Source organism: Erithacus rubecula (genome assembly GCF_903797595.1).
Source record: "Erithacus rubecula genome assembly, chromosome: 2".
Lineage (NCBI taxonomy): Eukaryota > Metazoa > Chordata > Aves > Passeriformes > Muscicapidae > Erithacus > Erithacus rubecula.
Window position 1 is genome coordinate 62,502,501 of NC_136685.1, and position 12,346 is coordinate 62,514,846.

The 12,346-nt window shown below is 44.8% G+C and overlaps 1 protein-coding gene across 2 annotated transcripts in view; it reads left to right on the forward strand.

Moving 5' to 3' along the window:
* The first annotated feature begins 730 nt into the window (after positions 1-730).
* The window catches only part of UTRN (utrophin), a 334,555-nt gene continuing 322,939 nt past the window's right edge, over positions 731-12,346 (forward strand). Inside the window, exons 1-2 of one of the 2 annotated variants that reach the window (XM_079299176.1) lie at positions 731-984; positions 1,831-1,982. In XM_079299176.1, the coding sequence (XP_079155302.1) occupies positions 1,904-1,982 (79 nt within the window). In that variant the 5' untranslated portion in view covers positions 731-984; positions 1,831-1,903. The remainder of the gene's footprint in view (positions 985-1,830; positions 1,983-12,346) is intronic. The other variant, XM_079299179.1, reaches the window with a different exon arrangement.

Here is a 12,346-nt window from a genome sequence, read left to right on the forward strand (position 1 = left end):
CTGATACTGCTGAAACTTCAGACTAATGCTTTTCGAGATAAAAACAGCCACGTGTTCTGCACCCTCACAGTACAGGTGAGCATGGATTACTTGCCTGTGCAAACACGAGTAAATTCATTCCCAGATTGCAAACGCGGCAATAAATTAATTACTGTCAGCAAAATATTTCACTTGCATTTATGTCTGTTCATACATCCAAAAGGATTGCAGACACCCGGCATCAGCACATTTTTATTGATCTGTAACTGTTCCTTTCTTGTCCAGCCGAAAATCACCCGGGAGTTGTCACAGCCCAGCGACCCCGAGAGATGAGGCACGGACACCTGGCCAGAGCAGGCGGGTTTCGGCAGAGCTGCTTCCGCCTGTTTGTAAATTTCCGAAGTGCTTCTCAAATTTTGTCACACTTCCTGACTCCGTCGTTCACGGGACGCCGCGGGGCGCTTCACCTCCGCGGCGCTGCGCGGCTGCGCTCATCGGGAGGGAGAGGAGCAGCAGGAGGCGGGAGCGCACAGGTGCGGGCGGCAGGCCCGGGCAGACGGAGCGGGACAGCTCCACCAGCACCTCGGGCGGGGCCGGGAGGAGCGGAGCCGCGCCGGCAGCCGCCCGCGGGCCGGGCCGGGACCCGCTCCGCTCCACCCTCTCTTCCCTCGGCTTCCCCTCTGCTCCGCTCGGCCCGGCCTCTCCCCGCCCCTCGCTCGGAGAAGGGGCCCGGCCGGGGCGGCCCTCCCGCACCCGCGGCGCCGGCCCGGCCAACAAAGGGGGCGCCGGGGCCGAGGGAGGGGCCGCCGAGGGGCCGGGCCGCGAGGGGCGGGGAAGAAAGGGGAGGAGAACGGGAGGACGGACGGTGGCGGCTCGCACAGAAAGTTGTGGGTCCGCCAGCGCAGCGCCGCGGGAGTCGCTGCCCGGGGACGGGGAGCGAGGAGGAGGAGCTGGGCTGCGCCGCGCCGTGGGGAGCGCGGCCGCCTCCGCCGCCGCGCCCGAGGGGTGAGTGGCGGCCGGGGAAAGTTGGTGTCGGCGGCTGCCCCGGCAGCTCCGGGAGCGGGGCTGCTCTGCGGGGAGGCGGCGGAGCGGGAGGGGCTCGGCGGGGAAAGTTTGTTCCCCATCTCCGGTAGCATCGCGGGGCGGGGGCAGTGCCCGGGGCCGGCGCACCTGCGGGCGGGACGGAGCGGCCGCGGGGAGCCGGGCGAGGAGCGGCTCCGCCGTAGGGGTGGGTGCCGGAGGGCGGCGGCGCCGCTGCCGTGGCCGCGCACCCCGCGGGGAGGAGGTGCCGGCACGCCCGGCCGGCTGCCGGGTCAAAATCCCTGCCGGGGGAGCGGGGGCGGCGGCCGCTCTGGCGGGGCGGCCGTGCCCGGGGCCTGCTCCGCTCCCCCGGCCGGGAGAGGGGCTGCGTGGCTTCTCCCGCACGTGGTGTCGCGTCCTGGGCCGGCCGGGGCAGCGCCCGCCTGTGCTCCTTTGCCGCTGGCGCGCCCGGCGGAGCTCCCTGGCCGTGCCCCCCGGAGCGGGGCTGTCCCGCTCGCCGCCAGCCGGGTGGTGTCGCGGCAAGGGCCGTGTCCTGCCCCTCCGGGGGTCACGGCTGGGCACGGGGCGCCTTGTCGCCCAGGGGTAAGTGAAGCTTGGCTTTCGCGGCTGAGCGTTCAGCTGTGCTGCTGCACCTTCACGGCCCTCCCCCTTTTCAAATGGCACCGTCAGGTGTCCCGCGGCGGGGGCACAGCGAGCGGCTGCCCCGCGACTCGGCGGGGCACGGCCGGCCGGCCGCGGTGCCTCCATCGCCCGCGGGTCACAGCTGGCGCGGCCCGGGCGTCACCGTGCCTCTCTGCTGCTGTGCTGCAGGTGCTGAGCCCTCCATGGCAGCCGCCTCCCGACGGGCTTAGGCTCCGCCCGTGGCACAGCGCAGCCCGCCAGCATGGCCCGTGTCTCCGAGCCCGAGGAAGGACCTGGCGGGGGACACAGCGAGTTCAGCGACATCATCAAGTCCAGATCAGGTAAACTGTCGAGGGGAACTGTTTTCCTCTTTTCTCCTCTACTCACAGCTTCTGACGTAAACTCGCATTTTTAAACAGCACCTTTGTCCAGCTGGTTTTGGGCATGTGTTGGCAGTAGAGCGGGTGACTGATGCTGTTCATGCAGCTCCCTTACTGTTACTAAGTAATAGTAACTGTAGGTCTCACAGTTTGTTTTGTTTTGGGGTTTTTTTGTCAGTATCAGTCATTGCTTGGGATCCACCTCCGGCTCACAATTACCTCTACTTTTGTAAATAGCCATGTGCTTAAAGTGCGATTATGTAACCTAGTGTTGGTAGCTTTCCTGTATATTCTCAAATGCTGAAAATGGCAACTGTATCTACAGCACTGTAGCTCCTGAAAGTGCACCGTAGTAGTACTCATGCGGTGAATTAATGTTCTTCCTCCTTAATGCAAAACAGTTGTCTAAGGCTACTCACTCAGGCATTTCCTCCAGCTAAACATTCGTGTAACAGATCTGAAGGTTGTTGGGGAAATGTGGATTTTGTTTGCTTGTAGTGTGTTGGGGACTCCTGAGGCTCTGATGGATGTTGGGGTCAGTAATGAGGTGCTGTCACTTTAGCAGGGGGCGAACACAGATTTTGGAGGGGCAGTTGTGAGTTGTTTGAACGTTGGTAGAAATCTGTGCTCCATTCAGAGATTGGATGCTCCGTTCCATAGCCTCACAGGCTTCTTACATGTAAAATGCTCCTGTTATCAAAAGACGTTCCTGTGATCTCTAGCAAGCCCAGCAGTGGGTTTTGTTAGGTTTTGTTTTTGGTGGATTTTTTTTTTTTTTATTATTTTCCGCATGTTAAAATCTGTAGGTCTTCAGTTGGTTGTGATTTGATATGTCAGATTGCAGAGGATGTGGGTTTGATCTGGATCCCTTTAGTGTTTGAATAGTTTGTTTCTTAGACCTTTGCTGAGTCTTCCTCTTCTGGAAGAGCAGTTTACAAAACAGATGCTTGTGGGTTTTTCATCTTGAATTCTGCAGTGTTGGTTTGTTTTCTGTTGTTACTCTGGAACCTCTGGACATAACTTCATTCAGTTGTAAGCGTGTAGTCAGTATTGTTATGGGCTTTGAGTGTGGGGGTAGCTTGCAGATAGCTTGTATGTATGTAAGTACTACAGTTTTATAAGATGCGTGAGGAAACATGGATTGGAGATTTTTTCATGAATGAACAAATTGTACAGTAAGTTTTGTTGTTTTGGTTAAGGCAGATGATTGTAAATTTCCTGTCACAACCGCTTTAAATTTCTTCACTGTGAATGAGAAAATGCTGTAAATTCAAATACAGGGCTAAAAGACTTGTGCACTAAATTAAAAATAGTGAGTGATGACTGATCTTAAATAATTTTTTCTAAATATTATACTGGTTTGGATCTGGGAGTGTGATTTCAAAGAAATTACTGTGCTACTGCAGCTCAGATCTGAACCATTCACCACAAGTAAATCTGTGGGAGGGTTTTTCTAATGAAAGGACTGAAGTTTCCTGAAGCATGGGTGACAGAAAATTAAAGGCTAGTTGACAGGACTAAAAAGATATTTTAATTTTCCTAGATATTTTGGAAAGAGAATGCTAATTTTGATACTTAGAAAGGAAAGCTGAAGTTTTTTGCTGTGAAGATTTTTTCCAGCATGAAATGCTCTTCAGTCTATGTGACCTGAAATACAGTAGAAGTGTTATAAATTATTATTTGGGGTAGCTAAGGCACCTGTATGGCTTTTGAGGCTCAAGAGATCAGAAATAGACAATAATTTGCTGTCACAGAAAATAGGCTGTTCTGTTCCTTGCTGCTCTGTATGTTCTTAGCACCAGTGATATGGGAAATCTCTTAACACTGGTTAGGGCGTACTTGCAAATGTGCATTTAATACTGTCACTGGATAAATAAAATACAAAAACACAGTAGGTGAAAAGCTCTAAGTGATGTAATATGTGATTGGGTAATTTAATATGTCATAATATTTTTTAGTGTGTATTATCCCTATGCATTTTTAAATAAGCACACTGGAAACAGTTTATTATTGTAAATAAAAGAAGATGGATGTATAATGTCCTGTGTAAAGATCACTTTCTCTGTGCTCTCCTGTCTGTCTATTTCAATGCTTGTCATCTTCTCTTCTGAATACATCACCAAGCTGTCAGGATATTGTGGTTGTTTAAAGCCATTCATATTCTCAAAGTGATATTTAAGATCTATGGCTAATTTTTTTTTTTTTTTTTTTTTTTTTTCTTGCAACAAGTTGGAAGAAAATTGCAATTTGAAATGCCAGATTTGCTCTGGGTCAGACCTTAAGGAAGAGTTGTACTAGTAAAAATGTTTCTAAATATTTGGATACAAGTGTAAACTTTTGCCTTTAGTAGCCTGTCAGCTGAATATATTGTCATTTTTTGTAGTCATTGCTGCTTTAGTTTCTTGCTTTGTAGAACTGTGAGGCAGCTAGAAGGCCATAAAGGTTGCACTGTCAATACAGGCAGTGTGCTGGATATTGAGCTTTGATCTAAAGTCACTCTTACAAGTCTGTATTAAGGCACATAAAGCTTCACACCTGCTCAGGCTGTGCAGGGCCCATCTAGGCTTGCTTTTATTAGCCAAACAAGCTACATAATTTTTCCTTAGACTTGTAATTGGGAAGCTATCAGTGTGCTACATGAAGGATTTAGGAGAACTGCAGAAAATCATGATTTCTCTATAGACCAATCAAAATAAATTAACAGGATTTCCATTTGTCACTTTTACAAAACAAAAAAAAAGTGGGGGTGGAGGGTGTGCTCATAGGATTTCACAGAAGGGAAAAAGTAATTTTGCAAGTATGTCATCTGTTCTTTCCTCTCAAACTAAGAGAATGAAGGATGAAACACTTAGAATGGGCATCTCTGTATGTTTTTGATTATATTGGAAACACTTTTTCCTTCAGTGGTCAGCAAAGAAACTTTAAATGAATGTGCTATAATCTGTTACAAGTGATAAGTGCTTGGTTTTTTCCAGAGCAGAGATTTTCTATGTCCTTAATATCACTTCCTTTACTTGTGATGAAAGGAAAAAGACTTTTTTCTGTTGTCCAATTAGCATTTATTATTTACTGCATTGGATATGGTTCCTCTTTGATTAAGTAATCTGATTTACTTGTGGCTAGGAGTTATCTTTGAAGAGACCTCTTCTGCACTTAGAGTAGTATTTGATGGTGACCAAAGCTGTCTATAAAATAACTTTTAGTTATTGTGTTTATAAAGGAAGCTGCTTTTTGTTCTCAGACCAATTAGCTGCTTACCTTCCTTCTCCCTGCACCAGTGGTGAATGCTGATGGCTGAGTGGTGTTTAGGATGCTTGTTCCTGGATGTTTATGCTAGTTTTATATATTTATAATTGGTATTGTTTAACATTATTAGCCTGTGCTATGCCTGAGAGTCTGTATATTGGCTTGCTGTGGACAAGCAGTTTTCCATTTTGTTAGCTTACCTGTGGTATGAAGCAATGTATGTGGAGCTGATTTATATCTTTGAAAGGCATCTTGTGCAGATAGGTGAGCTTTTCTCATTGCAATAGCTTTCGGGAAGGAATGCTGTGGGATGATTGCCTTACAGTGGTGAAAACAGTGCTGTCATCACAGGCTTGAAAAACAGATGAGTCTTTGCTATGATTAATTATGGAAAAAAGACAAACTCACTTAAAATCTGTCATGGTAACTTGGAATGGTAATATATAATTAAACAGTAAGACATAGCAGGGAAAACATTTTTAGGAGATTGTGCCTCTGGTGCATTTTAAGATACGAGCTCTCTCTAAATTGAGGGGAACTTAATCCTCCTCAAATATGTTTGACTGAAAGACTGCTTTGAGAAATTGTAACTTAGTTTTGGACTTCTGGGGCAAGGTTTATTCTGAGAACTGCTACTGTTTTCTGTCTGTCCTTTAGCCCCCTGAAGTAACACTTATTTGGCTGGCAGCACCCTTGCTCCCAGGGAGCTCCTGGCACCTTCCTGCCCATGATGCCACAGGCTGACTTTGGAATCGGTTCCTTTAGTTGTGTCTCTCACTGCCAGATAACTACAGGCCAAATGTGCTGCTTCTCCTTTTCCATTTTGGTTCTATTGGTGTGAAACTGTCAGGAGATGTCATAGTTCCAAGTTTTGCACTGTGTGAACTCTTCAGGGACATTTGTGCAGTGTGCAGGTAGGGTGTTAAAGATGAGTGATAAATTTGCTCTCCATGTTTCTAGCCACTGAAATGACTTTAAGCCTTTGGATTGCAGTAACCCGGCTCCTTTCTGTCAACTCTATAGCTTCCTTTTCTTGGGCTGTCTGGTGGGGACAGATTGGATGCTGCAGTGAAGACAGTTCTAGGGTATTGCCTAACATTTATGAAATGACAGATATAGAAGTACCAGGCTGGCTTCTTCTGGCATCTTGATTGGTAGGTGAAAAAATAACATATGCCACTCCGTGTGTTTGAAGCACGACTCTGCCTTGGAATAGAAATTGAGGCTCCTCAGGGAGGGAAAAAAAACAACTCAAAACCCAAACCATAAAAGCAGCCCATTGATTTGCACGTGCTCTGCCAGGAAAGGAGGACGTAACCAGGTGCAAGAGCTGCTATGTGAGGCACTGTGTGTAGTCTGTTAAATGTTTCTAAAGATGTCTAAAAGCTGGTGTGGGGAGGGGCTGCTGCTGTGGGACTGCCTCAGTGGTGAGGATACTGTGGAGGAGGAGTGCCTAGGTGAGAGGCAACCTAGGGGCAATGTGGAATTACTTTCTATGCCTTCTCCAGTGTCCTTTGAAGCTCTGTGCCCCATTCTCCCCTCAAGTCTGGGGAAAGAAGGAAGACTTTCATACAGTAGCATGAAAATATTACCATGTGCAAAGAAATTCTTAAAGCTCATGACACTGGGCAGCTTAGCAAAGAATTAGCTGGGCTGTGTTAACACCTCTCAGTAACTGCTCCTAATTTTGATTTTCCCCCAGGCTGTTCCTCCTAGAAGAATCACTTGTCCATGGTGTGTGTTGAGGTTGACTCTTGTGAGCAGGGAGGAGTAGGAAGGTATTGTTTTTAAAATCTTTTGAATGCAAGTAAGGATAGGTACACAATGTAGGTGGAAGGGGAAGAGCGCGTGGGCTTGAGCTGAACTGATGTTGTTTCAGGACAGTGTAGCTGCTCTGCTGCCAGGTAGCAGTGTGGATTGGTGTGCTCAGAGCCTGCATGTTCTGCTTTTCAAGTGTTGCATGATATCCCTCCTTCAATGGAAAATGCACATTTAGAAAAGCACAGCTGATTCCACTTATTTTGGGAACTGAGGCACTCCTAGCATGAAGCTGTAGAGATCTGCATTTATTTGGATGCCTTAATTACAGTCTGAAGAATGAATAACAGGGTTTAAACATTGTGAGGTGGGAGGGAGGAGTTTCACTGTCTGACTCCTTATTGTGTTGATGAAAGAATAAGCTATAGTGCCCTGTACCTTGTCAGAAGTCTGTTTTATGTCTTTCTCCCCTCCCCCGGTGTGTACTGGGGATGCAGCTGAGCTGTAATTTCCGAAAGTGATAGTATATTCTCAGAAGAAAGCTGGGACTTTTAAAGGTAGCAACAAAAATGACAGCCTAAGGAAATAGAACAGCCCGTTGGAACCTGTGAATTTAACAGAAGCAATGATAAAGCTCTGTTGTAAGTTTTTGGGAATGAGACAAGGAACTACTGATTTGTAAATATAACTAGCTGCAAAGTCAGCAAAATATGGGCCATTGAGAAGGAGCAGTCAAACTGCCATTTATTTATTTGGGTATGATGTCTCTGAGCCTTGAGAGAATAAAAAGAGAAAGTTTGATTATTTGGCCTAAGTTTGGCTCAGCCCTGAGTGATGTCAAAAAAAATTAGCTGAAATCCAGGCACTAACAGTTATATTTTGGTTTCACTTATCTGTGGGACCAGCAGGTAGGGGATGTAACAGTGTCACACTCCGGGTGCATATCCTGGCAGTTGAGAGACACTGACATGGCTGTAGATGGTACTTGCAGAGGCTGGGCTGAGCTGGGAGCTGATTGTCAGTGGGAGGCTGCTGGAAGATGGTCAGCTCTAGCAGAGGGTGTGGGGGCAGTTCCAGGAGTTTGGGTGTGTTTTGGGCTGCCTCTTCCCTCTGGCGGTCTGAGCAGCTCTGGATGAGAGCTGCAGCCACGCAGAGGAGGCTGGTTATCAGTTACATCCACACATCTACAGCTGTGGCAGTGACCTTGTGAAGACTTCTTTCAGAAATATGTATACTCTTCATTAAATTGCATTTCTAGGTATTCATCAATCTGTTGAATGCATGGGACATGCATTATCAAACATGTTGAGATGCCAGAGAGGAATAATGTAAGAGTTATGTAGCTTAATCATAGTTCCTCTTGTAAGGAGGCAGTTCCTGTGCTGGGGAAGCATTCTTCAGCGGCCTTTTAGCAGCATCTTTTCAGGTGTGTGGGTCTTCTGTTGGATATGGAAGAAGAGCTGTTGAATCTGCGTCTGGTGGGAGATAGTGACTGTGTGTTTCAGTAAAAGACCAACTTGTATCTCAACAACACAGGACAGATTATGGGAGGGAAGGATCTACGTGACAGAGATATGGTACATATTTTTAAGGTTATTTTGATGATCTGTAAGAGGTTAAATAAGGTATGTATTCTTAAGGTTATTTTGATCTGTGTAGAGAATGCACAGCCATACTCTTCAGCCATAAATTGATCATTAAGTTCTTTTCTGGACTTCAACATCACTTTGTTATAAACCAGGAGGATCTACCATCCAAAAACTGGAAGATTTTGTAGTGGAATTAGACAAACATGAGGACAGTCAATGGTTTGTGCATTTAGCTGTGGCGAAACATGCAATTAAGCCATGAAAGAACATGCTTTGATGGGTCTATGTAATTCATTCCACAAATAACTTTTGTTAGCTCCCATGTATTCTGCTTTTATTTCCTAACGTTGAAATGTGTTTTCTTGCTGCTCCTCCCCCCGCCCCTTTTAGATCATGGCAGAGGACCAAAGATGGAATATGCTTCTAAAATGTTACGTTACAAATTATTGATCAGAGAAGAGTGAACATTCTGAAGTGTTTTGATAGCTATTTTTGTTCTTAATTTACCACATTATCCTGGATGAGCAAAGAGCAGCAGTCTGTGCATGAATAACAAATGAGGCTTTATTTGAACATTTTATGGAGTACACTGGGAATAGAGCAAAGCCTTTTGGTTTCTGTGTTGTTTTAATAGTTATATTATAAAATATGGTTGTATTAACAGAAGAGAATAAATAAAGTAGTAGTTAAATGCCAACAGACCAAAGCTTTTCTATTGCTTCTTTCCAGGCTTTTACTTCTGTTATAGCTTTATAATGAACAACAGCTATGGTCAGCATAAATTGTTTCCAGAAAGAGTTCATCACTCTTATTTTCCTGGTGTCTACATGTACATCTTGTTCTTGGATGAGACTTCTTGTGGAAATTCACAGGAACATACTGTGTTAACACCGGCCATCTTTCAGCTTCCACCGCCTTTTGTCAAGAAAGTCTGGTGGTGTCCTTCAAATGTAGTTTTGTTCTCTCTGGAATAGTGATGTGTAATTGCTTTGCTCTGGGTGCTTTTCCTCTATGCCTGGGAATTTTTCTCTTGAAAAAACAGACCTGGCTGTGCCCAATTTAGATTTTGTTGGTTTGACTTACTGAGTTAAAAAACCCCACTTTTAATTTAGTTAACACACTTTTTATTTAGAATCGAGTTTATTAAGTCTAATCAGAGTGTTATCAAAGTATTCACTCTGGTCTTTGTACTCAAAAAATACATTTACACGCTGTATAATCTGTGCAGAGAAATACTCAGTTTGACTGTCACTTGCACAGTGCCCAGGTACTTGCTGGTGAGGATGCTGTGTTTCACTGGACATGGAAATTGGGAGCATTGAGCTAATTCAGGACAAAAGGACATTTTTAAAGAAATTCCCACCTCCATCCCTGCCAACCACTGTTCTGGTCTCAGCAGACATTTGAGGATTTATTAATGTTGTGAAACATACTTTTGGAAGATGACATTGTTATCTTGAAGGGCAAGTTAAATGTTGGCAACTGTATTAATGTGGAAGTGATTTGATGCTTAAGTGTGCACTATCAGCATGTTCAAAATGGAAAAGGAGAAAGGGAAGGGAAGAGTTCAAATGGAGTTTTGTGCATTGTCAGAAATCATACTGTGTTGGGATGATTTCTATTTTGAAGGCCATTGAAACCCAGTTCAAGTTCATTATTTGCCCTCTGAATGTTAACTGGAAGTTCCTTGGTTACAGGAGAATCAGTACTGAAAGAAAGGAGATTGAAAGTACTCTGCTATTCATAATTTTAGTGAGGTGTTTCACTGTGTCCATGGATGTCAGGCTCCTAACCTGATGTTCTGCACTGCTGCCTCCAGATCCCTGTTGCACTCTCCTTTCCTCTCCCTGGTGAAGAACAATGTGTGAAACGTAGTAAGTTTTTGCAAGTATACTGCAGTGCTTGCAAGAAGATTCCAGTGCCCAGGTGCATCATACACTACTTGGAAAACTTGTTTCTATGTATATGCTTTTATTATACGTTTTTTATCAAACAAAAAAACCAACTAGATCAGTCAAGACTTAGAGAGCTGTTGAGATGCAGGGGATAGAGTGACTGCTGCATCGGCCACAGTGGTGTCTGTTACTCAGTCCTCCTGCAGAGCTGAGCCTTGAATGACACTGCTGCAGAGTTTGGACAAAGGCCTTTTTATGCCAAAAGGATTAATGCACTGTCTTCATCTTTCTTGCACATCATGGCAGGAGGGAGCACAAGAACCTGCTATGAAGTCTCAGGACTGAATTGTTGGTGTCTTTATGTAGATACTTGTCTGGGGAGAAGTGAGGCAAGGACCTAGGAAACTAAATTTTAGATTTTTTTTTTTTTTTAAATCTAAAGTAGCATTTTAGAAAGGTTTTAATTTAGGCTGTAATGAAGTAAGTGGTTGCTAAAACTTAGGAAACTTGAAGTTGATAAATTCCATGTAGAAAGTGTTTTGTTGCTCATATTTTAGAAGGGTAAATAATTCCTATACTAGATCATGAAGGTTGTCCTCCAAATATTTGAGCTAAGAATTTCCTGACTGAGACCTCCTCAACCTTTAATCTGCTGGAATGGGTTTTCTGTCACTACACGGTAAGTAACTTCCCCTTCTCAGAAGAAGGTGTTAAATATTTCATCATTGGTAAAAGATAGTAGTTACTTTGCTTACATAGTGACTAACAGTATTGGGTGTGTTCATCTCCTTGAAGAAAACAGAGACAGACTGTACCTTTTCTGACTTTGAAAAACAGACTAAGTCTAATCAAAAGGCTCCAAACTCTGTTTTACATGATCAGTTATTTTTGAGTGAGGTGCTCAACAAGGTTGTGGTGTGACACCTCTTTGTGTGTTGCAGGGTACCATATCTAAACAAAGGAAGTGTGTTCACTCAAGCATTTTTGCTTCCCTGAGGTAAGGGTGTGTGCAATAGGATGAAAGAACAATGCCTGGCCTTCCAAAATGGGTTGCTCTTGGAGGATGATTAACCCTTTTCCTTCTTGGAGAAACAGGGAAATTAATGCTAGGAAGTACAGTGGTGAAGGTGGGATCCCATGGTCAGGCATGTCCGAGGTATCAAGTGGGATATCTTGGTGGTGGTAACATTCCTTTTTCATGTGTCACACTGTATAAATTACAGTCCCCAGAATAGATGGAACAAACTGGAAAAGTGTGTACTGGACTGAAGCAAACTGTGCTCATCATCTCCCATTAGCACTAGTGGTGGTCTACTATTACTTGTGGCACTGGGATATTTTACTTCAGATTGAGACTCCATTTTATAGGGATTAAATATACTAGCCTGCTCTCTGTCTGAGTCTATAAACTTGCCTCAGCTGGTTTGAACTGGGCAGAATCTGGGCTTGAAAGAAGATGCTTTGGAGCATTTAACTGGATTTAAAATGTAGTATCTTGAGTCTGATGAGATGCCTGTATTAGGTTTTGTGGCACATACAATCCAGTGGTGCATGTAAAATATGAACATATATGCAACATAGAATGGCCAGCCAGGGTAATTTACAGCCAGGGTGCCTCTGTGCATGGTGGACACTGATTTATTATTATTTGTCTTGTCTCTGGGGATGACTTGTGACTGAATTAATAATATTTAAAAATAGATGTCCTGTTCGATTCCAAGTATAAGGATAATAATTTTTGAACATGATATGCAGTTAAAAATAATTATCCAAAATTAACTTAAAAGCCCTAAGCCTTTCTGAAAAATGTGCTTGTGTTCTTTCCAGAAGTTGTTTT